We start from the raw sequence: 26,706 nt of genomic DNA, 5'->3' as shown, positions 1-26,706 counted from the left end.
GATACTTTTTCTGTAACTATTCTGCCGAAGTTCTAAGCTGCTGAGTTGGCTGCATCTGACATCATCACACTACAGGCCACCGATTGGTCGGGGGGTTGGAGTCAGACGTCTGAGTCAGGAGGAGGAAATCAGAGAAAGAGACTCTGACGGATTCTTCATTTTATTCAACAGGCAATGGCAGCAAAAGTCTGTTTCTGATCCAACTCTGAGGTGCAGATGTTCATAAACCTGGTGGCTGAGGAGAGAATTAAAAAGGGATCTAGATGGGCGATAAGGAACGACCAGATCTACCAGGAGCTCTGTCACTTCATAGCTGCTCGCAGCTACCAACGGACTTTTCACCAGCGCAGAGACAAACAAACAAAAATTAACAAGCATCTCCGCTTGAAGCTTCTCTCTCTCTCATTTTTTAACTTGATATGGAACACAAGTCACAGATCCAGCAGCACATCTATCATCTCCTCCAGGTTCTACATCTTTAGTGTTGTTGTCTTCTTCGTTTAGATCACACAATCAAATACGTCACAGCAGCTTCACTCCAACCTCCTACTTCTGCTCCAGGTGCTGAATTGTAGTGGAAAAGAAACCAGGCTGAGTTGAGTCGAGCCGAGTAGGTACTAGTGGAAAAGTGCCATATGGCTTAAGTAGGAGGACATTTTTGAGTTTCTGAGTCTCGTCAATGGCTTAAAATAACATTTCACTCAGATGCTGCGACTTGCCCACTATGTTGATGTTAAACAGGTTATACTGCAAACACGCAGCATGTTTGACTCTGTCACAGATGACCGGGTTGTCATCCACCTGTAATTGGCAGCAGATCTGCCTGACCACGTTTAACAAGTAAATAACACATTAAACAAGGAAGGAGGTAGGACTTACAAACTCCATGTTGCCGTTGTTGGCGAAGAAGTCTTGAACCTTAGCGCTCCACTCCGGCCTGAGCTGGAGGTTGCCTGCGCACTTTGACGGCTCGCACATGAAGCAGCTCCACGGGTTGACTTCTTTCAGCTTGTCAAAGGTTCCCTTGTCCACCAGGATGTCCAGACAGTCCTTACAGAAACACCTGGACGCCATGGAGATACACGGGGGAGGAAATGATTGATGTGCAAACAAATGAGAGGTCTGGGTGGTCTGGAAGAACTGGGAGGTGGGGATGAGTATGCCTGTATGGAAAAAAATCGATTTTCCGATTCTAAATCAATCCTCTCGATTCCGAAAAATCAATTTGTATGTCTAAAGATCGATTTTTTTACATCATTACATTACAACTTTTGGACACAAGAATAACTTGTGCCATGTTTTTGCCTTTAAATATGTTTAAAGGTATGCAATTAATTAAAGTTTGCAGTTATAATTTCATGAATTGTCTATATTTCATTACTTTATATACTGTCTTGGGGTTACATTTGCATAAAATATTAAAAACCAAATTCTCAAAAGGTGTTTGTGGACGTAAATACTTCCGAGGAACGTAAAAGCTACCTGCACTACGGTAAAAGTCTGACAGTTCGTTTCCTGGTTAAATTCTTTGTTTTCAGTGTTTGAAAATGGCACAAGTGCTACTGCTAAATCAGAGCTATGAAGAGAATTGAGCACGGCTTATCTAAACGTATTCACACTCAAGAGTGTTCCCGTCTAAGTAGCATCGTGTTAAAGTTAGCAGCCTTTTATCATCAGACCTACTTGAATAATAAAGGTCTGTAAACATTTAAATGTTCCCAAAAAGGCATATTAATCCACTTGATTTGGAGTATCATGAATTGAAATGAGAACATGCTCAGATCTGTGAGCAGTGTTGAGCAGTGTTCACCTGCAGCAGCTGATGTTGTCACACAGAATGACCTCTGAACCTGCGCAGCACACGGTGCAGTACGACTGGTATCCGTCTTCATCGTAGCGATACAGCGTCTCTGAGAAGTTCACCTGCAGACAGTGATGGTTGTGCAGTCGTTAGTGGCAGTGGTGATTCCAATGAGGGTTAAACACAGAGATACTTTGATTTGGGATGTTGAAAAGCAGACGACACGAAGCACACAGACAGATCGTCGGTTTAGTGGATTACCTTGCATTTACTACAAAGACCCCCCTTAAACAGCGGGTGCGCCACATCAATCTCAGATGATCCACAAGACAAGCAAAAATCTGAAATAAAGCATTAACTTAATATTCATATGTTGGTGTTTCAGTTAAAGATATGAATTCAAATGTAGAAGCTTACCTTCAATACTATAGCATTCCTCTTTGAGCTTTTCTATTAGGACGTCTGTTAAGAGATTATGATGGCAACGGTGAAAAAAGCAGGTCCTTCACGTTTTCTTTAAAAATCTACCTTCAATCAAGAAAAACACAAACCTCTGTTGTATTTGATGATAATTGCACTTGCCCTGTTTTTAAAGACATATTTCCTTTTAGCCCGGGGCTGGTAATCAGACAAGGAGCTTTCAGAAGACTCCTGATTTCGAATTGAACCTGAAAGTAAAACAAAAAAACAACAACAAGGATTTAAAAGAAATCTTATGGAAAAATATCTTCCTCTCTTTTTTTTCTTTTAAAGAACCTTTCTGAGGCATTTTAACAACAAAAAAGATTTAATGTTAGACTGATGATGAAGAGAATAAGAATCAAACAAATGTTTCATCTCATGTGCAAAACGTCCTGAATGAAAACATTTAAAAGAAAGTCACGATTGTATGCGTTCCAACTTTTGTGAGATGTGTTGCTGCCATCACTCAAAATGAGCAAATATTGTCCATGAAATGGTGTTTGAAATGTTGTTCATGTTCTGTTGAGGAAAAATATGGGTTGATGAGATTGGAAAACTGCCCCAAAGTCCAGCCCCAAACCCAACTCCAAGCTACAGTCGGTAAATGTTTTTTTTTTTGTGTCATATTTGCTGAAACGACCACTATTTTCAGATAAAATCACATAAACTAAGTCATTCGAAAATCAAATCCGCTCCTTTGGCCCCACCTGCAGCTCGCAATGAAGTTTACAAGTTTGGCCCGGTGCAGTTCCTCCAATCACAGCCAGGGGGCGTGTTTACAGAATGTCAATCACAGTCCTGCACACCCCAGAAACACCAACCCCCTCCTCTCAAGCCCCACGCTTCAAGTAAATATTCACCGCTTGAGGCAGACGGTTGTGAAATGGTTGTACAGGGTTTATTATTCATTAAACGTATTGATCTCCACGTGTTACATAATTGACCTATTCTCAGGTTCCTGTTCTCTGATGCCTCAGGTTTCTGTAGTAGCGTAATTTACTCAGCTACAGCTCAGATGCACGTACCCTGGCGAGCACGGCGCTCTCCTCGACAACAGGGGGAGGGAGGATGGAGACGGTCCAAAGAAAAGCTTGAGAGGGGCATGACCTTTACATGCGTTCACATTTTCCAGCCAGTTCCTGGATTATTGGAAAGTTCCCGACGGCAACTATGAGAAACGCGTGCCTACATGAAAGCCCCAAAATCACCATCAACTACAGCAACGATACAAGGAAGAATGAAACGAAATTCCTCCCTGACAATGTGAGACAACGATGATGTCACAAACTAACTAACTACAAGCTCAAGAAACATGGGTGTCACCTACTGGTGGTATGGTTGATCCTTTTTAAGATACTACTATTTATTCAAGAAAAAATAACTTAATCTCTCTCAAACTAAAACCCACTATTATCCAAGACACTGTTCCCTATGACGTTGGATTAAAACATGTAGCGGGAATCCATCCAGCTGTAGAGCCGCTGGAGGGAATGTGAAGCCAATTCCAACTCATGCTGGTGTATTAAAATGAGGTCCTCCATAATACATGTTGAATACTTTATTTTAATTGTACCAGCACCTCCACAAGAGGCCCAGGTGTAAAGGACGTAAATCAACGAAGAAAGAAAAAAAACCCACGATTTTATCTAAAAACTCACTACACACACAGACGTGGTTGGAAAACTGTGGCTTCCCCAAATTCACCTTTTCTGACCATGATCAGGGGTTTCTCCCGTATCACCTACTCGCTAATCACCACCACCATGCAGGTAACCCATAGCAACCGTAGACACACCCACATTCACACACATCTAAATTGGCTGCAACAGACATTATGTACCTTTCCTCATTGAATGACTGTAAATGAAAACAAAATAATGAATGTTCCTGGAAAAAACTCCATGGGCAACCGTGTCATTCTTATTGTGTTTTTACACAAGAAAACATGGTATAAAAAAAGGAAACTAAAGTTGTTACTATTTACTGCATGGGCTGTTTGGACAAGCCATGATGTAAGTATTTTCTAAACCTGTACTTTCTGATGAAGATAAATTAAAAAAACACATCTTAAGGCTTTGTTTCCATGACGATTTAGCTAGCTTATGATGCATATGAAGGATTTGGCGTACCAACCAACCTTTCCGTGACATCTTAGTTTTATTTTAAAAGACAACTTTACAGAACCGGTTTTTTGCTGCAGTCCTGGACCAGCAGGTCCAGACTAAACCAGCTGATGGTCCAGTCTTAGTCCTGGACCAGCAGGTCCAGACTAAACCAGCTGATGGTCCAGTCTTAGTCCTGGACCAGCAGGTCGATGTGATCTGATCATCAGCAGGTTCCTCTAACGGAGCCAAAGCTCCATCAGGATTTTCTGGTTCCATCGTTGAGCTCCTTTAGTTGTTTGTTCAGATCATGTGGTTGATTGTGAGATTGTTGCAGCTCCACTCTTGTGTAACTTATCTGGTGATGTGGGAACTGTCGTGTCCTTAATGTGGTCGCAAATGTATTATTGACGTTACGTTTCCTCATATTCTGCATTTCACTGCATCACCAGTGAGAGTCGCCAACGGACAAAACCTCAGAAAAGTGTGTACGCCAGCCTTGTTGTGTGAGTGAAGGACCGCAACTTTCTACGTTCAAGTCATTCTTTGTACATCCAACCATGATCGTAGAAAGTGGCGTATGTGACGTTTTTTATGCGCCGCACGTTTCGAACATGAGGCCCCGGGTCTCCTTCTCCAGCTGCTGTTTTCCATTTGTGAGTGGAGTTTTAAACAGAAGTGCTGCTCATCCCTGGAGCAAACTGTGCCCCCCCTGCGCCCTGTGGACTGTGTTGGCTGAGAGGAGGCGAAGGCCTGCTGATGCCACTGCTGATGCCCAGGAGGCGTCAGAACCTGCACCATTTCTATCAGAGGGTGATGATAGATGCTCCATACCAGGAGACCTCTTGTCAGTGTCTCCCATCTTTTTGGTATGATGTTGATACTGCAAGTTCTGCAATGTCTAGTGCGGCTTTGAACGGCAGCATCTTTATAGACACGTGACCGTCTCTGATACGCTAACATGTTGTTGGACAGAATTAGTAATGTAATCTATACGTTTCATCAAAGTTACTAATACGTTGTGTATATGTTATGTATACATCAGAGTAGTTATGAATACATGTATACAGTTATGACTAAAGAATACATAAATACATGCATAAATACATGCATAAATACATGCATAAATAAATACATACATACATACATACATACATACATACATACATACATACATACATACATACATACATACATACATACATACATACATACATACATACATACATACATACATACATACATACATACATACATACATACATACATACATACATACATACATACATACATACATACATACATACATACATACATACATACATACATACATACATACATACATACATACATACATACATACATACATACATACATACATACATACATACAACAACAAAACCTCAATAGTTCAGCTTATACCACCGTTTTAGAGAAATCTTGATATGTAGGCCTAAGCTGCCTAAATCATCAAGTAGTGACAGGGCCTTTAGGAGTAAATCATTATCTTTGAAAATATGAAAAAAGCTGTGCACATACCAGGGGTTGCAAATCCATCAGGCCCCGTGGGCAGAAATCCCTCCAAAGCCCAGTCCAGCATCTTCTTGAGCTCCTTCTCTTTGTCCCCATTAGCCTCAGGAAAAGACTTCTGACAGCGTTCACCTGCCAGCTGGAGACAAAGATGCTGCATATCAGTGTCAGAGCCAGTGGTTTAGTTTAACGCCACGACAAATAGTATATCTGGGCAAATTGGTCCGGTCTTGTTTACTTAGTTGGGGAACACACTACAATTATGCTGCCATCTGCTGTTATAATAGTATATAATAAACACCAACCTGCACATGAGCAGAATTAGGGTTCGGATGCTGTCATTTTAAAAGGTATCAGGCCATTTTATTTCTTTTTTTTTTAAGAACTGGGGGTTAAAATGAATGAGTGTACTTTTTGTATACTTCTAATATTTCTAGTTTGGCATCTAGACTCCAACCTGGTTTATTTCTATAGCACAATTCAACAAGGTCATTTAAAGTGCTTTACAGTGTTTTATTAAAAAATAAATAAAATAATGATTTTTAAAATTTACACAAAAAAGAATACATAAAAATCAGATAAAAATCAGTAGGTAAAATATGATCAAGTTTCTAAACATGTTTAAAAGTACCAGTGCAGATTTGGAGCTTTACTCACAGGTTCCAGACATGTGGAGCATAGAAGCTGAATGCAGCTTCTCATGTCTGGTTCTGACTCTGGGAACTGATAAAAAAACCAGATCCAGATGACCTGAGGGGTCTGGGAGGTTGATACTGTTATTCTGGTCCTGGACCATTCAGAACTTGATAGACCAGCATCAGATCTTTAAAGTCTGTCCTCTGATGGATAGACAGGTCCACTTTTCTGGTCCTAGTGAGGACTGGAGCAGCAGAGTTCTGGATGAGCTGCAGTTATCTAACTGAGTTTTAAGGTGGACTGTAAAGATGCTGTTTTAACAATCAAGCTACTAAAGATGAATGTGTGGACTAGTGTCTCCAGGTCCTGCTGAGACATCAGATTTTTTATCTTGATATATTCTTCAAGTGATAGTAGGCTGACTTTGTTATTGCATTAATCTGTTTTTCCAAATTCAGGTCTGAGTCCATCCCTACACCCAGCTTTCTGGCCTGGTTGGTGGTTTTTAGGTGTATGGATTGAAATTCTGTGGTGACCTGTAATTGTTTCTCTTTGGCTCCAAAGCTACCTGAGTTTTGTTTTTGTTTAGCTGGAGAAGGTTGTGGCACATCCAGTTATTAATTTCCTCAATGCATTTACCAAGAGGTATGGTATGGTTTATTTTGTTGTTCTTTATGATCTGTGTCAGTGGGAGCATGTAGATGTTAAACAGAACAGGTCCCAGGATGGAACCTTGGGGATTCTTGTGTGATTCTTGTCTGCACAGATGTAAAGTTACCCATTGACAAAAAGTACATCCTGTTTTGAACCAGTTTAGTACAGTTCTGGAAAGAGTAAGGTACAGTAAGGAAAGTTGTTTCTAAAACTCAGCATAAAAACTGGTAATTTTAAATGTTAGCTGTGAATGAAACAAATAAAAGTACTTAGATTACCTCAAAGACTTGGTAGATGGCGTCCTTGTACATAGGTAAACTGGCGAAGGAATTTTTGCAGAAGCATCTAGCGAAGGCACTAAATGGGAGGAGATTCTCAGTATGCAGCTGCAAAGAAAAGAAAAAATATTCATGATTTCAGCTTCTTGCTTTAGTGTGGAGACAACCAGCCAAGAAGTGTGTTTTGAACCTCTGAAAACATGCCGTCTCCGAACCACTCCACCCTCCGCATGGCTGGGGGAGCAGCCTTGGTCTTCCAAGCCATCACTATCCCGGGCCACCAGGAAAGCCCCTTTAATTTGCCCCAAACCAGCTCCCCTATCAAAAAGCCCTTCCCGTCCTTCAGAAAACAAGAAAAAAAGCAAATTGATCACAGGACTGGATATAACGCATGCAGAGTTGACACCGTTTACTATGACCTGACGTCTGATAGGTGTTTTTGTCCTACAACAGTCAAACATTACCTGGTACGCTCGCGGCAGTTTGGGGCGCCCCCTTGTTGGTGTGGGTTTACTGGATGGTGATCTTTCTTCGGTCTGAAAGAACATATTTCAAACAAAAGTCAACTTAAAGGTTAAACATTAATGTCCAGGTTATGCTGGGGCTGCACAACGTCATAATGATGTGCTGCATCCTGGGTGAATGTCACAATAATATAAGGTATGATAACGATACGGTGATACTGTCGGTTTGAATTACAGCTAAAATTGATTGGGGTGACGCAGCAGGTAGTGCATCCGTCTCACAGCTAGAAGGTCCTGGGTTCGATTCCCGCCGGGGACGCTGTGGGCGCTGAGTGCGTGTTAAGTTCACTTCAGCACTAGGCCTGTGTTGAAAAAATACATTTTTCGATTCTAAATCGATTCTCATATTAATTCCTAAAAATCGATTCTTATGTCTAAAGATCGATTTTTTTCATTTATTTTTTTTTCCCCATCATTTTCGCCAGGTGAACTTTAATCCCAGTAGTCAGTTTTTCATGACACTTCTGAAAAATGCCAGGTGCTTCATGGCAATATGTGTGCGTGGTGACAGAATAAATTAGATAAGCTAAAATGATTTGTTTACTGCATGAACTGTTGCAATTTCTTTCTTTTTTGCACTTTAAATGGATATTGAAAGGCCTGTTTGAGTTATCTATTTCTTAGTTATTTCACAATAATTATTGTGAAATTATTATTTCACTAGTTATTTTACAGTCGTATAATTCAGGCAACAGCTCAAAAAACATTTTAAATAACACTAAGCCAAATCAATATCGATTCGAATCATGATAATCGATTCTGAATATTAAAAATCGGAATCGAATCGATTCTTGACTTTTGAATCGAAACCCAGCCCTATTAAGCACCCACACCCTGGGTGGGGTTGGAGATGTATGTTCTCCCCGTGTTTCCTTGGGTAGCTAATGTGAGCTTCCCTCACACAAACATGCAGCAGGCCTGGGCTGTACTGCCCCCTCTAGCCAACCGGGGCACCGGATGGGGGGGGGGGGGGAGCCCCATCCTGTCTGGTGAAAAGAAGCTGCTCACTCCTCAGGTTAAGGAGGAGACCTGAGCTCAGTGCAGGACCTCCCGGGGTTGGTAGAGGGAGAAATGCCCAGGACTGACTTAGGTACGTGACAAAAAATGCCGAAAAAAATCAGGGATAAAAATATTACAAAAAAAACCAAACTGACTCTGAGCAGTAAATAACCAAATCAGACACTAAACAAAGTATATGCATTGTTTAAAAACACCTCACAACGACACCAGTCGTGTAAACCAGTATCAAAACCGGCATTCCCAGTTGCCATGGAGGTGCAAGTCATTATTGCTGAGATACTGTATTGTTTTTGCAATACTGACATTGCATATGCCGACTGCAGTAACATTAAATGTTCAGTATCTAGTACAACCCTAGTAATTGTTGACTAGAAACAAGAAGCAGTCACTGTTTAGCAAATATGAGAGACATTTGCTCTCCTCAAAGGCCAATTCAGGGAACTGATTTCCATGCACAGGCCCTGCAGATATTTTCTTCCAACATTTGATGAGGCTTCGTTTTGCATGTTGTAACGGATCAGATCAGAAATGCTTTTGCTCTCCTCTCCTCTACCAGCTAGAGGTTTCTCGGTCCAACAACCAGCTTAGGTCTTTCATCGGGGAGCTCCTCGTGTCTATTTGGATTTATTTTGGATACAACCAGTTTTCCCCCACTATCCAAAAACATGCACGTTTGGTTGAAGGTAATACGACTGAGTGTGTGGGTTTGTATGATTTGTGAGGCCGGTCAGACGCCAGCCTCGCAGGGATGCACTCAGCACCCCCACAACCCCCAACAGGATTCAGCAGAGACAGAAACTGGGTGGATTTTGCGGGCCACTCGTATTCTGGGAGTATACATGAGTATACCTACCACCTCGTCCTTAGACTCCAGACCATTCTGGTCGTCCTTAGCGAGACCTACGGGTTTGGACCAGCGGCCAACACCAGCCTGAAACACTGTACGGGCTTGTGGCGTCCTGCGCAAGCTGCTCTCCCAGCCCGAGCCTCCCCTAGTTGCCCCCTAAGAGAACGCACACTCTAATTACAAAACTAAAAAGAATGCACATGCAAAAGAATACAAAACACGGATGCCTTCATGCTAGAGAACTAGAGGAAATAAACTGGGAAAACTTGTACAAGTGATTATATTGGCTATAAAGATTAGAAAAATGAAGGAAAGAGACATGCTGTGAGCACCGAACGCCAACGCTCCAACGTCAACACTTCAACGTCCAGCCTAAAACCAGGTGTTGGAATGGATGTGGAGTTCTGATCAGCCGCCCGCAGAGCCCACGGCTCGCCCTCATCACTTTGGCCACTTGCGTAGCCCTTATTTATTTATCTATTTTAATTTTTCTGAGTTGTGAATGAAAACCTAAGACAGGCATAGTCATCCAGGTCCAGTTGTACCGTTACCAGAGCGCTGGGACTGGGACGGGCTGTGGGCGACTGGTTCGGGTCCAAGGACAACGCTTAGCTAACAGCAGGCCAAGTGCTGATCAAGCGTTGGCTCAAGGCTTCGGCCATTTCTGATTTTGCCTCGTCGTTAGTCTCACAACTCCTCTAACGCTGATCGGGAGACGGAGCGGAACGCCACGGGAGATCATTTCAGGATCCTTCCCAGTGGAAGGCTGCTGAAGATCCGGCTGCGGTGCCGGTGGGTCGGGCCAACTGCTACGGCTCTAACTTTGACTTTAATTCCCAGTGAAGCTCGACTAGTCCACTTTTCAGCAGAGGTGTCAAAAGTATTCACATTCATTACTCAGGTAGAAGTATAGATACTAGAGTTTAAAAATACTCCTGTAGAAGTTGAAGTATCAACTCAAGTTTTTTACTCAAGTAAAAGTATAAAAGTACTGGTTTCAAAACTACTTAAAGTATAAAAGTAAAAGTAATGTAAGGGGGAAAAAAGCCATTAAAGACAAAAGCCATTGAAAATGAATGTATCTTAGTATAATGCAAATATTTTAAGAAGCATATATGTGTACTATTGAGCATTAACATGTGTTTCAGAGAGCAGGAGATATGATGACTAGTTGCCTATAAGTATTGTAATGGTGCAAAAAGTCAAACTTCAGAGCATGTTATCATTTATCCTAACCTTTATTGGAATGTACATCCAAGTTTAGTTGCAGGAATCTGAGGGAACGGATGTAAGAACAAAACTGGACAAGAACATCTGAAACAACCACAACCAAATTCACTCTATCCGGATGGAGCAATTTAACTGGATAGTTTTTGTTTAAAGGCCGAAATGAAATAGAGTAACGACGCTGTTTTTAAAATGTAAGGAGTAAAAAGTACAGATAATTACGTGAAAATATAAGGAGAAAAAGTGAAAAGTCGTATGAAAAATAATTACTCCAGTGAAGTATAGATAACCAAAATTTCTACTTAAGTAAGGTAACAAAGTATTTGTACTTCATTACTTGACACCTCTGCTTTTCAGCCCTGGCAGCACTTGTTTCCTATGTTTTAATTTTTTTCGTTAGCATCACATGAAGTACGGATGTTGGGACAGATTTGAAAGAACGTTGAATGATATTCATCAGCATCATAAGTTAACATAAGCTAAGTCAGCAAAGATGACTTAGATATTTCATCTCAGCAAAGATGAAATATCTAACTGGGATTGACATAAGGCGGGCGTGTCCCAGGCGCGTTTGTTTCGTCCTTTTGCAACATGGCGCGGAGGAAAAAGAGGCCTTAAAAACACTCTTATGGAAACCTATGGGTGATGTCACGACAGGGATGGTCCTGTTCTTCTTAAACACTATGCTTTGTACATGACATTATTTGATGTGACGGTGGGAAAAATATCTAAAACACAGTTATATCGATTAATAAATCGTCCTTAGGTGCTTTTTTTGCACTTCTCCGTGTGTTACATCATTTTTGCTTTTTAAGTACTTTCCATTCTCTAATTATAAAAAGAAATCTTTCACCACAAAACAATCAATTAAGAAGTATAATAAAAGAACAGAAATGAGTTCACCTCCTTGTCTGGAGTACCATTCACTGTAACTGTGCCATCCAATGGAGCTGTGAAAACAAACAAAACAATATTTAGAAAATGCCAGAAAGTATCCTGATCTTATCAGTCAAAGAAAAATTCAGTTTGCTTCTTTGAGGAGCTGGAGTTGAAACAACACACCTTCTTCACACTTGGCATTGAAAAATAAAAAAGCAGATTCATCTCAGACAAACTTAAAACATTTGGTTGTTACCAACTGAAGATGTTCAACAATGTTCTATTTCTCAACAGTGCAACACTGAGACTGTTCTTGTAAACAAACAGAAGTGTAATTCAGTCATGATAATCATTTCTCATAATATACAATAAACAATAAGATATGATGACTTACTATTAATCTTTACAAGGCGAACTTCACATGGCTTCGTCGTCGTGTCAAGGCCATCCACCACTGGAAAAAGGGATAAAAGTGAAATTAGCTTTCTCTTTTTAACTACTACAGTATAACAAACAATCATTATCACCATATCATATTAAATATTCATGATCTTTTATTGGATATTATATTCACATGTAAAGGCTGAGTTATGGTTCTGCATCAAAACGACGCCGTGCCTACGGCGTAGGGTACGCGTCGCTGACGTGCACTTCCCAAAAATGTAACTACGTGTCGAGGCGACGCAGACCAAACGCAGACTGAGACGGCTGTGATTGGTTCGCTTGGAAGCAACGCATTTCCGGTTTCCGGTTTGAAGCAGTCGTGAACTTTCAGCGCTCTTTTCTTCGTGTATGTGTGATTTTTTTTTTGTTTTTTTTTGCACAATAGTTGTCCTTATCTCTTTGATTCAGTGTGACCGGAAAAGTCGGATAAACCATTCAGGAAAAGATCGTGACCTAGCGGTCACGGGGGGTACTGCACCGCGGGTAAATGGAGTGACGGAGAAGTCCGAAGGGTTCACGACGGCGTCACGGTGACGGCGTGTGCTCTGCGTTGGTTTAACTCAGAACCATAATTCAGGCTTAACAGCCTTGTTTATTGTCCTTTGTCATACCTTGACCGTAAACGTGTGAGCGGGTGTTTTTGGACCAGTCAGAAAGATCGCTGTCACTTTCTGATGAGGCTGTTCTCCCGGAAAATACTGCTGCGGCATCATTCTCTACCGCCTTAGACAAACAATACCAAGAGTGGAGAATTACTCAAGCTTTAAAAAAAGATAAGATAAATCAACAGAGACAGACTGTGGCAACGTCATCCACTCACATACCCGAGTGAAAACTTGCTGGGTATCAAGTGGAGGGCATCGGAAAGACAAGAGGGTCAAAACGAGCCGCCTGAAGAGAGAGGTGGGCTCGCTGTTCTCCAGTACGCCGGCCCAGTGCTTCTCCAGCGGAACCGGCGCTGCGTTGTCATTCGCTCCCTCTCCGCCGTCTCTCTCTTCAGCCGGCTGAGTCTCCGAGAATTCACTTGTGAGCTGCTGGGCCTCCTCCGGGGAGCTGCAGACTCCCAGCTCGGCCGCAAGCTCCTTCACCTCTTCCGCTGTCACTTTCATTCTCTTCTGAGGGTTTAGCAGCTCAGCGATGCTTTTTATCAGCCTGTGACTCAAAGGCAGACCCTCTGCGATGCAACCCGTGAGCGCAACGTAGAAGGACAACACCTCCTCTTGGAACTGCGGCAGCACCTCTGCTGCCTCGGCCTCTTTCAGGAAGTCCTCCACAGCATTCCCGCCCACATTGAGATCAGGACTTGAGAGGTAGGAGTTCTTGTTTCTAAGGATATGAGCATCATTGTCCCTGAGGTAGCAAACAGCAGCATGGGGTTGAAGGAAGTAAGAGGTGTACGTGCTTAGTAGGGAGCTCGCCTCCTCCAGGATGAGCACCATGTCATCCCAAGAAGATCCCTGCGTTTGCCTCTGAAATGTCTGCAGAGGCTTTAAGGCCTGCTCCAGGAACAGAAACGTTGCCTTGACTTTGGGATCCTTTAGATGGGAGCAGATTAACTTCACCTTCTCATCATCTGCATCGCAAGAGCAGAAGTAAAGTGTGAGATCTGTCCATATTTCCAAGATTTTTGGGACTAACAGGCTAAATCTAAGGCAGCTGGTGTCGGTGTGAAACAGTTTGCTGTTCTCACTGTTGTCTGAGCCGAATAGAGCTTTGAGCTTTTCATTCTTGGTAGAGGAGGATGCGTAGTGTGCATCGAGCTCTACCAACAATTCTTGAGCTTGACCGGAGAGCTGCTTTACTCCTGCAAGACACGCTGCATCAGCCATGGAGTACAGGCTCCCTAAGGCTACGGCGTTTGGGCTGAGCTCCCTGAGCTGCGAGCAGATCTTCTCTGAGGCTGCACCGGTACCACTGACATACACCGCTGCAAGGTTATCTGCGGACAGCCCGAATTTCTGCACGACTGATGCGGCCGTTTGGTCTTCTGACCCATCCACGGATTGAAAAGCATCCAGAAATCGGATGCAGTGACGGGAGGCTTCAATGTCAAAAAAGCCAACAAGAAGCACAGACGCAGTGTCGTCTTTTCCAACCGACACCCCGTCGTAAATGTAAACGCAGTAGGGAGTGTGTTGGCAAACAGATGTGATATCTTTGGGGTATTCCAGTCCCACCTTACAATGTGCAAAATCTTTCCTGGCCCGTTCACCTGGAGCAGATCCACCCTGAGAGTGACTGCGAATGAATCGAACAGCTGCGTCGCTGTAAGGAAGCGGCTTGCTGACGTGGTTTTGTGGGTCACCCTCCCTTGCAATTCCAGCCCTTTTCTGGTGTTTATTTGTCAGCCCGTGTCGCTCAAGTTCAGCCATGCCTTTAGAATATGTGCTGAGGTTATTGTGACAACTGGAGCAGTACGTATGTTGCTCTCCAAGAGTACTACGATCGGCCCAAGCAAAAGCATCCTTCCACTTTTCTGTGTAAGGAAATCGGTTAGTTGGCCGCACGATGCCATTCTTTTCCGTGTCTGAGTCTGATTTAGAGTTCCCTGACAAAGTAAGAGAAAAAGTATTACTGCACGTGCTGTTAAAGCAACATACAAAATACATTTACTGTAACTTTCTCATTTAACTATCACAGTAAAAGAAAAGTTTTGGAGACACTTACAATCATTAGAGGGGGTGGAAATCGGGGTGACGTCCTCGCTGTCTTGAGCCTTCGCCGGGGTGGACTCTTTGTCTTTCATATTTGCTGCATAGAGGACTTTGAACCATTTGATTAATTCCAAGTTGCTTTTAAAATCCCCTGCTATGAGCTTCTCCACCTGAATGTCCTGCAGCGATGCAAATGAGACAAATGCAAATATTTACAGACAGATAAAGTCAAAACAATATGATTTTCTATGTACTCGCACACTTTTGTATCAAATAAGTTAGCTAAAGGCTTGATTCACATAGAGAAAACATGATAAATGATAGAATGGGGCTGTTTTTATCACATCAGTATTAATTCAATCCCCCTAAATCAATCAAACTGTCTAAAACTATGTGGGTTCTTCAAGACGACTATGTAAAGGTTCTGCTGTTTGTCTAATTCATATAAACATATATAAGTAAAGTCTGTAATTCTTGAAAACTCCAGAAAATGAACGATCCTGGCTCTATAATATTTTAAAACTATCATATAATATAACCAATCAGCAGATTGTGACTATTCATTTGCGCTTTAAGACACCCTTTTAACACAATACAGCCAACTTTTCAAACTAGAGACACCAGTGTGACTAGAAGTACTGTTTACTCTCAGTTTGTTTTGTTTTTTAAAGTTTTTTAATTATCTGAAACAAAAAGGACAAAGTACCAGCATGTTATGTTTGTTATCTCAACAATACAGGGTGGGAGCAACGCAGTGTGAGCTGGATCTCTGTCCCTCTTCTGACAGTGCGGTGGGATGAGGACGGCTGCGTTGAAATGGCAATAATGAACTACTCCTTCCGACATCCAATAGTCACGCAGTTAAAACCATAAATGTACTGCAAAGAATGTCCACTCGACATCAAACCATGAATATGATGCGCTATTTTAGTGCAACAACATGATATAAACAACCCGTGGACAAATCCACCGCACTGTCGTACATCTGCGATCTGCAGATAGTAATCCATCTGCACATAACGCTGAAATGGTTTTAATTCAGTAAGGTCCGACGGCAACAGGAAAGATCGTCTGCCATTCGGCAGCGTCAGTAGATGTTCACAGGAAGCAAGTTTGTGGGGAATCTACATTCATCAACGTGCTGGTAACACATTTATGGTTTTTCATTTTCACCACACAAGCTAGTCTAGAGACAAGGAACAGCTGTTTTATCTTTAAAAGGGTTTTATTAAGGGATTTGTGGATGTATTGCCTATGTTTATGAGGCACTAACTTGTGTTATAAAATTCTACTTCCCCATGAGGTTTGTCATTTAAAGTAAAAGGTAGTTGTTGGTTTATTTTCCGAGTTTTTTTTAGGAAGTCTTTAGTATTGAACAAATGTGAAAGTAGGCCTGTGTTGAAAAGATCGATTCTCATTAATTCCTAAAAATCGTTTCATATTTCTAAAGATCGATTTAAAAAAAAATATATATATATTTTCTTTTCATCATTACATTACAACTTTTAGTATTTTTTTGTTTATGCCCAAAAAAGGAATATTTTGTTGGACACGAGAATAACTGGTGCCATTTTTTTGCCTTTAAATATGTTTAAAGGTATGAAAACATTAAAGTTTTCAATTATAATTGCATAAATTGTCTATATTTCTTTGCTTTATATACTGTCTTGGGGTTACATTTGCATAAATGTTAAAAACCAAATTCTCATAAATGGGGAAAAAATAAAAGCGATTTCTTTCATCCTCTGTTTGCTGCCCTGGATCTGTTTGATAATTCTGACCCACACGATGTTTCTGAAAGCAGTTCTATCAGCATTCTGGGAGCTGATTGGTCCTTACAGCATCATTAGCTGCAATACTTGCTGTTGAATCTCAATATAATACTAGTATTAATATATTGCCTAACTAGACAGTCATATAATTCATGCAACAGCTGAAAAAACAGTTTTATTAACAGTAACCCAAATCAATATCGGATCGAATTGGATCGAATCAAATCTTGATAATTGATTCTGAATCTTAAGAATCGGAATCGATTCTTGATATTTGAATCGATCCCCAGCCCTATGTGAAAGTGTTGGATTAAAGTTGATTGAAGCAATCGTCCTTAACATTCATCACTGAAGAACAACGAGGAGCCCTGTCTTATGATGAGTCGTTCACAACCGGATGTAAATATGTTTGGAAAATGGCAGGTATACACCTTCTTGGTGTGTCATCGCCTTCATAAAGGATTGATTTTTGCTGACTGCAATAACAGATGAACAGTTTAGAGAAGAAGCACGTACCCTTGTAATACCCTTCTTGCTGAGGGCTTCATGGAGTAGACTGAAGTTATGCTTGTAATCGTCCTCATGCGTACCAAACTTCACCTTGGCCATGTCTACAGATCCAGGGAAAATGCGGTCCATGATCTGACAGTGACAGGAGCCTGTTGGGTCAAATACACGGGGCGTGAAGTTAAAACACTTTAGGAGTCATCTTTTTCTAATATTTTAAAGAAAAACAGAATGGAAAGTGAAACAATAAGAAAACTTACACCATGGTTGTTTTGTGGCGATTTTTAATGACAGAGAATATTGCTAATACAATAATAATAACTCAGTAAGTACTACTTTGTTGTGGTCCATGAAGTTGTTTCAGAATAAAAGCCTTGTGTTGGCCCACTACAGACACGATTCTAATATGGAACCAGATCAGGGAAATTAGCAGGTCCAATACAGTTGAAGTATGCCAGTAAACCAGGCAGATAATAGTGAAATAAAACTGTTATACAAGCATAACAAATGCATTCACTGCCTCTTTGTTGGTCTTAGTACTAAATATGGGCTAAATCAAACACACAGAAAAAGCAGAGGAATCACCTGAACCCATCTCTCGCACATCTGTGAAGTTTGTCTTCAGGACGTTGTTGGTCCAGCTCACGACATAAAAGCGGTTGGACTTTTCAGCGGAGCTCACTATAGTCAGAACGTCCGTACTCTCCATCGTGCAGCCCCCTATGGAATAACACAATTATTTTATCTCTTCTTATATATTGATTGTATTATGAATAAGTGATTATATTACCAAACCAACATCCTCTTAACCTTAAATGGATAGTACTAATTTCTATATTTCTTAAACGACTGTTTCATAAAAGATAAATATAAAAAATATTATTTCAAATAAAATGTATGCACTGATTAAGACCACAAATTCAACCACTCGTTTATTTTTTTATCCTGGCATGTCTTTCTGCAAGACGTTCGGTGCGTCCGAAATGCCATACTAAAGTATATACTAAAAAGTATACTTAAGTTAGGCACACTTTTGATTGCATTAATTCGGACGTACTATGTATTAAGAGCGCATACGTAACTTCCTGCCGTAGGGAGGAAGTCAAATCAAATCAAATCAAACTTTATTTATAGAGCACTTTTCAAGATACAAATAATGCAATACAAAGTGCTTAAAAGAAAAACTAAAAGAATAAGACAGTAAAATGTATAAAATAGACCGTAAATAACGACTAAAATATTTAGATAAAACATTGAGATAAAACAATGAAAATAAAATATGATAAAAAAGAATAAACTAAATATAAAACAGAGCAGTAAGATCCAATAAAAATAAGGGTGAGCATAAGAAATGTAAAAGAGTTAAATGAGTCAGTTAAAAGCCTGATTAAAGAGATGGGTCTTGAGCCTCTTTTTAAAAACATCAACAGTCTCTGCGGCCCTGAGGTTCTCCGGGAGGCTGTTCCACAATCGGGGACCATAAAAACTGAATGCCGCCTCCCCGTGTGTCCTGGTTCTAACTTTTGGTATGGTTAAAAGGCCAGCACCGGAGGACCTCAGGGTCCGCGAGGGTCGATAGGGTAAAAGTAGTGCAGACAAATAAGAAGGCCCAAGACCATTAAGACACTTAAAAATTAGTAAAAGAACCTTAAGATCGATTCTGAAGTGCACGGGGAGCCAATGCAGTGATTTTAAAACAGGTGTAATGTGCTCCCGCCCTCTGGTCCTCGTCAGCATGCGTGCGGCTGAATTCTGTAATAGTTGGAGGTTATACATGTTATTTTTGGGAAAACCAGAGAGCAGGGCGTTACAATAATCTAAACGACATGAGACAAAAGCATTAGCACCTCCGTACTAGCCTGAGAGAGAAACGGGCGGACTCTGGCTATATTCTTAAGATGGTAAAAACCTATCTTTGTTATGTTTTTTATATATGTGCAATAAAAGTGAGCGACCAGATTTTGAACTGATTTTGAGGGTTTAAAATCCTGTAACTTTGGTAAAAGTTTCTCTCTCTGGCCTTCGGGACCGATGAGTAAAATCTCTGTTTTGCTCTGGTAGGAAGTTTGCTGCCATCCATGACTTGATGTCTAAAATACAGTTAAAAAGGGCATCAAGTGGCCCTGTGTCATCAGGAGACACGGCGATGTACAGTTGCGTATCGTCAGCGTAACTATGGAAGCTGATGCCGTGTCTCCTGATGACGTCCCCAAGGGGCAGCATGTACAGATTAAAAAGAGTTGGACCTAAAATTGACCCTTGGGGAACCCCACACTTTATCTTATAGATTCCTGAGGAACATGTATCCATACTTACGAAGAAACTACGATCAGTGAGGTAGGACGTGAACCATTTAAGAACAGTACCAGAGAGGCCGACCAGGTGCTTCAGTCTGTTTAATAAAATGTGATGGTCTACTGTATCGAAGGCGGCGGTTAGATCCAGCAGAACCAAGACTGTGAGTTTTTGGTTATCTAAATTGCACCTGATGTCATTTAAAATCTTTAAAAGTGCTGTCTCTGTACTGTGGTTCATCCTAAAACCGGACGGATAAGCCTCTAAAATGTGTGTTGAGTTTAAAAATTCCTTCACTTGATTAAAAACAAGTTTTTCTAAAAATGTTACTTAAAAACGGTAAGTTGGATACGGGCCGGTAGTTATTTAAAACATTGGGGTCCAACCCAGTCTTCTTCAGAAGGGGCTTCACCACCGCCGTTTTAAAGGCGGCGGGGAAGACACCCGTCTGAAGAGAACAGTTGACCAAATATAAAAGCTGTTCCTCAAAGAACCCATAGAGTGTTTTAAAAAACGGTGTGGGAATGGGGTCTAAAAGGCAGATTGTGGGCTTTACCTTGGAGAAAACTCTACAAAGTGTCCCCGCATCAACCAAGGCAAAACTCTCCAATGTTTCCTCAGATAAAAACACTGATCCAGGTGTGTTAAGAGTTAAAATCTGTTGAGATAAAAGACTGGATCTAATGTCATCAATTTTACCCCTGAAGTGGTCTGCAAAATCCTCACAGTAATGATCTGTTGCTGTCTTATGGGATCTGTTCAGGTTTCCATTTGTTAAAAAATCTATTGTGGAGAATAGGAATTTGGAATTGTTTTTGTTATTTAAAATTAGTTTTTTGAAATGGGAGGTTCTTGCTTTTTTAATACTGTTATTGTAATGCTTAAGGTGTTGGCATAAAATGTCATGATGTACTGTTAATTTTGATTTCCTCCATCTTCTTTCGGTACTCCTGCAGTTTCTTTTTAGTTTCTTTATTTCCTCAGATCTCCATGGGGGTGTAGGTTTTATGCTAATTATTTTAGTTAAAATCGGAGCCACTAGCCCCTTTCACACAGCCAGTTCGAGGCGGGAACGTTGCGCCTTTAAGCCGCCTCGCTGTTCTGTGTGAAAGTCACGGAGGCGGAATGGGGGGGCCAAGTGGCCCCACCAATAAGCCGGCAGCGGAGGTAGTCACAGAGCCGAAACGGGGTCTGTGTGAATGACACAGCCGGCATGCCACTAGACGCTGACGTCACGCCTCTGATTGCGGAACGCCGGCATGCTGTGTGAATTTACAGACGGGAGCGGCGTTATGCCGGCGTTGTATGGTTCTGTGTGAACCAACAAAGGCGGCGTATTGGCAGGACTTCTTTACACCAATATTGCAGAATCTCTGTGTGAAAGGGGCTACTGAGTCCAGCGTTGTTTTGAGTATTTTGTTAAAGTTGTCAAAGATAAAATCACAGGGTGCTGGTAAAATCTCTGCAGGAGTGTTCTGTAAAATCTGGATAAAATTTGCAGTCACTTCAGGAGTTAGGTTACGTTTCCTCACCGTTCTCACTGGGGCCTCCCGCTGGTTAAAACTGGTGATGTTAAAAAACGCGCAGAAATGGTCAAACACAGCCAGGTCCACAACAGAGCATGCACCCAGGGACAGGCCGTAGGTTATGACCAGGTCCAGGGAGTGACGTGTCACAGCAGCAGTAGCAGCTCCGCACTTTCCCGTTTATCCTGGCATTCATGACATTATATAATATTATTATATACAAACATTATAATATTATATTATACTTAATATTATACTAATGACATACACGTATCACTTAGCAACCAAACGCCGCTGCATTGCATTGTGGGAAGTTTTTGCTTAGCTAGTGTCCATCAATCCACACTAATACATTTCTCTGGAATGAGTATGAATAGTACATACTATTGAGTACGTTCTAATGTTTCGGACGCACTAAAAAATCTTGCATACTCATTTTGCATACTCATTAGGGTGGAAGTATGGGATTTCTGACGCAGCTTGAATTTGCATCATGGCAACAGCAGCACCTTGAAAGTTTGTTTTTTTTTCTCTTTAAAAAAAGTTAAATTAAAGCAATTTACTGATTCAAAGCCTGATCTATAGCAACATCATTTTCATGAATTCCCCCGGCCACTTGCACTGTTAAGAGATATTACTTCCTATGGTCATTCTTTAGCTCTTTCTGAAGGTTAACTCTTCATTTTTTTTTGCTTAAAAAAAGTAGCTTGGTGTTGCCAACGCTGAGTTTACACGTGTTTTCCCCCAGACCGGTGTGGGGGGTTGCTTCATCTCATTCGTCTGAGTTACAGTGGAAAACAAGGCAGAGATTTCCTTGAGAAATGACAACATGATTGTGACCTGTTTCTTTTTTTGTTGTGATTCTGATCATTTACTGTTGCCTCGCACTATCTTGTGTTACGTGTGCGCTGTAAACAGCGTGCGGAATGCGCGGCCCCGAGCAGGCTCCGGCGCGGCCACGCGCAGCCACGCTGGAGCCGAGGCCCCGCCCCGTCAGCGCTGCGAAGTCTCGCGACGTCGCTCTTTTCCCGCGAACTTCTCCAATGAATACAATCCTCACAAACGAGGAAACTGCTCTTTAGCACGAGATCCAGTGACTTTATTTAAGGAAAATATACAGCATTTAGGCGAGGAAGCGAAAATCACGCCAGCGGGCATTTCGAACCCAATAATATGGATGTGTTTTTCAAATGTGATCATTTACATGTGCTCTGCAAGAATAAAGCTGGACATGCAGGCTCTGATTTCTCAATAGTAGATCATCCTTATGTTTTAATGCTGCACTGAAGCAAGATAAGCATTTTACAACCACACATGCTCTTATTGTGTGTATCCTACATATCACTACCTGCGTATTCATGTATTATACCATGCAACAACACCAAGGATGTCTTTTTAACATACGATTGCAGTTATGTTAATTACATGAAACCCTCCCGAGGGCTTTAACTGCGAGTATCGTGGACTCGTGTGACCTGGTCTTTGTGTATCTGCAGCTGGCTGGGGCAACAAATAAACGAAACAATGACAACAACTGAAAATCGTTAACGAGACGTTTCATGTCATCCACAATGTATGTTTACCCGGTAATGTTGAGCAGTCTAGCAGCAGTTTAACTCGCACACGTGTATGAATGTGTAGTAGATCATGACTTACCCGTCTCCCAGAAGTACACCGTCCCCCCCGAGCGCCGCCGAGCAGGCACATGCAGCCCGCCCCCTCGTGACCTCACCACCAGCCCGGCCCAGTGATTGGTCGATGGAGCTGGAGGGCGTGTCGCGATGCTACAGGCTCGGAAAATAAATAATAAATTTACGTAGTTCCCCACGCCCGTGCTTCAAGTAATTTAATTGTGAAAGTTCACATTTGTTAAAAAAATAAAAATAATGTAACCACTTATGTTAATAATGTTTAAGCCCAACAAAAATCACGAAGGTCTGATTTATTCAGTTCCCTGCCCCAGGCCTGGTTGACGGACACTGTTCTAGCATACCGTAGGTAGAGCTACGACGTAAAACTAAAATGGCTGCGTCCGAAATCCCATTACACCCTAATGAGTAGCAAAAACAGTGGCTGCGTCCGAAATTGCATACTTCCATCCTAATGAGTAGCAAAATGAGTATGCAAGATTTTTTAGTGCGTCCGAAACATTAGAACGTACTCAATAGTATGTACTATCCATACTCATTCTGGAGAAATTTTTTAGTGTGGATTGATGGACCCCCCCAACGGCAGGAAGTGCCGTGTGGCTCTGAGTAGTAGGCTACGTCCCAATTAATGCATACTGATATTTACTCAAAAGTGTGCCGAACTAAAGTATACCTTTTGAGTATATACTGTGTAGTATAGATGGCATTTCGGACACACCGATACTCACATTTAAGAAATATATATTTTACCCAAGACAATAGCACAATTTAACAATTCAAAGTGCTTTACAAAGACATTAAAACATAAATAGAAAGTACGATTTAAAAATAAAACCAAAAAGAAAAGAAATAAAAAAAAAAAATCTTATAAAATCAGTAGTTAAAATATACACAACTATGAATAAATTTGAAACCAAGATCTGTCGCCTGGTTAGTATTTTTAGAATCATTCAAATGTCAATTGAGACGAACATAGTGTATATTTACTACTAACAACTAAGGCTCATATAAACAGTAGGCTACAAACAGATGGCGGTGATCGCAACAAAATATTTACCCTTTTACAACTAACTAGTGATGTGCGGATTGATACTGAAATACTGAAATTCTGATACTTCCGATACCAGATCTGTATGCTTTAAAATCGTTTCTCAAATGAAAAAAAAAATCTATACTTCAGTCATTGTGGTAATGTACATCATTAACAGGAATACGGTGGAAAGTAACTAAACTATTCATGACACGCTATTGGTAGGAACTACTTTTTTCATTTTTATTGTAGTTCTTTTTTTTTTTTAATATTCTCTTATTTATTTTAATGGTTTTATTATTTTAATTAGGATTTTTTTTTAGTGATGGAAACACGTTTTTCAAACACTGGTTTTTCTGTTGTTGTAGTAGCACGGCTGTATTGTGAATGAGGCCGCTACCTCAGTATACTTCTGACTTTAAAATTAATAGCTAAATAACTGATGTCTTGTATTCTTAAAATATCTAAAATACACCAATTGTTTTAGATTGACCGGGCTCATTAGGTGTATTTGCACAATGTATCGGATCGGCGATACCAGCCTGAATTTTACTCATATCGGATCGGAAAGGAAATCAGTGGTATTGAACATCACTACAACTAACTCATGTGGTTCGTGTGAAACTAAGATTTGTGGCAGTTTCTTACTAGTTTTTGATTTTTCCATTAAGTCATCGTGTGAAGTGGCATATTCGGCTCTAAACGTCCACAGCTATTTCTGCAGGAGCAGCTGAAGGAGCCAGCAGCCAGAGCTAACTTTGACTGGTATATAGTGATCATGTTCCCTTTGACTTCCTGGCAACGTGTCTGCATTGTGGAAAGTATGTGAACAATTACATCTCCATTTTTGTCAAAGGGAGAGACTTCCTTTATAACACCAAGCAAAACGTGGTAACACAAAATAAGCAGTGGGTAGAAGAGAAAGAAATCGTATTTCAACAGTACACTCACCGGCCACTTTATTAGGTACAACGTAGTACTGGGTTGGACCCCCTTTTGCCTTCAGAACTGCCTTAATCCTCCGTGGCATATATTTAACAAGGAGCCGGAAATATTCCTCAGAGAGTTTGGTGCATATCGACATGATAGCATCACGCAGTTGCTGCAGATTGGTCGGCTGCACATCCATGATGTGAATCTCCTGTTCCACCACATCCCAAAGGAGCTCTATAGGACTGAGATCTGGTGACTGTGGAGAACATTTGAGTAGTGAACTAATCATCATGTCCAAGAAACCAGTCTGAGATGATTCTTTTTTTTTTTTTTTTTTTTTTTTTTTTTTTACCTTGTCTGCACACATATTATTGATTGATACCATGACGGTAGAAACCAAAAGTGTATATATGTGCATTATTACTATATGTAATATATACATATATATACGCACACATATGCGTACACATACATAAATATACACATACAAACCCAGTGTTTTTTTTTTTTTTTTTTTTTTTTTGGGGGGGGGGAGGGGGTGGGGGGGGGTGGTGACGACATCCACTGCCAATCCAGGAAGCAGGAACACACGGAGACACACGTCAAGCACTGGAAATCTGCAACAAAAAAACCACAAACAAAGCATGAAACCGGCACGGAGCCATCCAAAACACGAACAGCAATCGACCTAAATCTTGAGATCTGATCGCAGTCTGAGCTAAGCTATCGCTACCGCTACCTAAACCCAAAAACTAGAGAGCCAGCATGCAGGTGAACAAGCCAGTGTGTATGTCTATGTGTGTGTGTGTGTATGTATATGATCATGCATGTGTGTGTGTGTGTGTGTGTGTGTGTGTGTGTGTGTGTGTGTGTGTGTGTGTGTGTGTGTGTATGCGTGTGACTAAATTACTATATGTGTGTGTGTGTGTGTGTGTGTGTGTGTGTGTGTGTGTGTGTGTGTGTGTGTGTGTGTGTGTGTGTGTGTGTGTGTGTGTGTGTGTGTGTGTGTGTGTGTGTGTGTGTGTAATAAACCAAACAAAGCTCCACCTGAAGTGTATCTATAGTGGGGGAGGGGGGGGATGAGATGATTCTTAATGACATGGCACGTTATCCTGCTAGAAGTAGCATCAGAAGATGGTTCACTATGGTCATAAAGGGATTGACATGGTCAGCAACAATACTCAGGTAGGCTGTGGCGTTGACACGATGCTCAGTTGGTACTAATGGGCCGAAAGTGTGCCAGAAAATATCCCCCCCACCATGACACCACCACCATCCTGAACCGCTGATACGAGGCAGGATGGATCCATGCTTTCATGTTGTTGACGCGCCATTCTGACCCGACCATCCGAATGTGGCAGCAGAAATGGAGACTCATCAGACCGGGCAACGTTTTTCCTTCTTCTGTTGTCCAGTTCTGGTGAGTTTGTGTGAATTATAGCCTCAGTTTCCTGTTCTTAGCTGACAGGAGTGACCCGGTGTGGTCTTTTTTTTTATTTTTTATTTTTTTTATTTGCACCATAAAAGAGAAAAACAAAAACAACAACTAACAGACAAAAATAATATGTGCGGGAGAGGTTTAAAAACCCTGTACGGGCTTCAGTCTTCTGCTGCTGTAGCCCATCCGCCTCAAGGTTCCAGGTGTTGTGCGTTCAGAGATGCTCTTCTGCATACCTGGGTTGTAACGCGTGGTTATTTGAGTTACTGTGGCCTTTCTAACAGCTCGAACCAGTCTAGCCCTTCTCCTCTGACCTCTGGCATCAACAAGGCCTTTGTGTCCAGAGAACTGTGGCTCACTGGATATTTCCTCTTTTTTCGCACCATTCTCTGTAAGCCCTAGAGATGGTTGTGCGTGAAAATCCCAGTAGATCAGCAGTTTCTGAAATACTCAGACCAGCGCGTCTGGCACCAACAACCATGCCACATTCAAAGTCAC

At 41.4% G+C, this 26,706-nt stretch overlaps 1 protein-coding gene across 5 annotated transcripts in view; it reads right to left on the bottom strand.

Moving 5' to 3' along the window:
• The window catches only part of LOC133456725 (uncharacterized), a 28,616-nt gene extending 5,771 nt beyond the window's left edge, over positions 1-22,845 (bottom strand). For 2 of the 5 annotated variants that reach the window (XR_009783817.1, XM_061735275.1), the window contains exons 1-20: positions 22,815-22,845; positions 21,165-21,343; positions 18,985-19,089; positions 17,923-18,057; positions 17,347-17,489; positions 15,072-15,237; positions 13,229-14,952; positions 13,016-13,127; positions 12,355-12,414; positions 11,985-12,031; positions 9,861-10,010; positions 7,928-7,999; positions 7,654-7,803; positions 7,464-7,571; positions 5,905-6,034; positions 2,353-2,469; positions 2,219-2,263; positions 2,063-2,142; positions 1,811-1,923; positions 880-1,063 (exon numbers count right to left, since the gene is read on the bottom strand). Coding sequence is in view for 4 of the 5 variants with exons in the window: in XM_061735275.1 (XP_061591259.1) it covers positions 880-1,063; positions 1,811-1,923; positions 2,063-2,142; positions 2,219-2,263; positions 2,353-2,469; positions 5,905-6,034; positions 7,464-7,571; positions 7,654-7,803; positions 7,928-7,999; positions 9,861-10,010; positions 11,985-12,031; positions 12,355-12,414; positions 13,016-13,127; positions 13,229-14,952; positions 15,072-15,237; positions 17,347-17,489; positions 17,923-18,046 (3,525 nt within the window). In the remaining variant the exon portion in view is untranslated. The remainder of the gene's footprint in view (positions 1-879; positions 1,064-1,810; positions 1,924-2,062; positions 2,143-2,218; positions 2,264-2,352; positions 2,470-5,904; positions 6,035-7,463; positions 7,572-7,653; positions 7,804-7,927; positions 8,000-9,860; positions 10,011-11,984; positions 12,032-12,354; positions 12,415-13,015; positions 13,128-13,228; positions 14,953-15,071; positions 15,238-17,346; positions 17,490-17,922; positions 18,058-18,984; positions 19,090-21,164; positions 21,344-22,814) is intronic. The other 3 variants (XM_061735278.1, XM_061735276.1, XM_061735277.1) reach the window with 3 other exon arrangements.
• Positions 22,846-26,706: the final 3,861 nt, after the last annotated feature.

The sequence above is a fragment of the Cololabis saira genome, chromosome 12, assembly GCF_033807715.1.
Source record: "Cololabis saira isolate AMF1-May2022 chromosome 12, fColSai1.1, whole genome shotgun sequence".
Classification (NCBI taxonomy): domain Eukaryota; kingdom Metazoa; phylum Chordata; class Actinopteri; order Beloniformes; family Belonidae; genus Cololabis; species Cololabis saira.
This window is presented reverse-complemented; position numbering and strand designations above follow the sequence as displayed.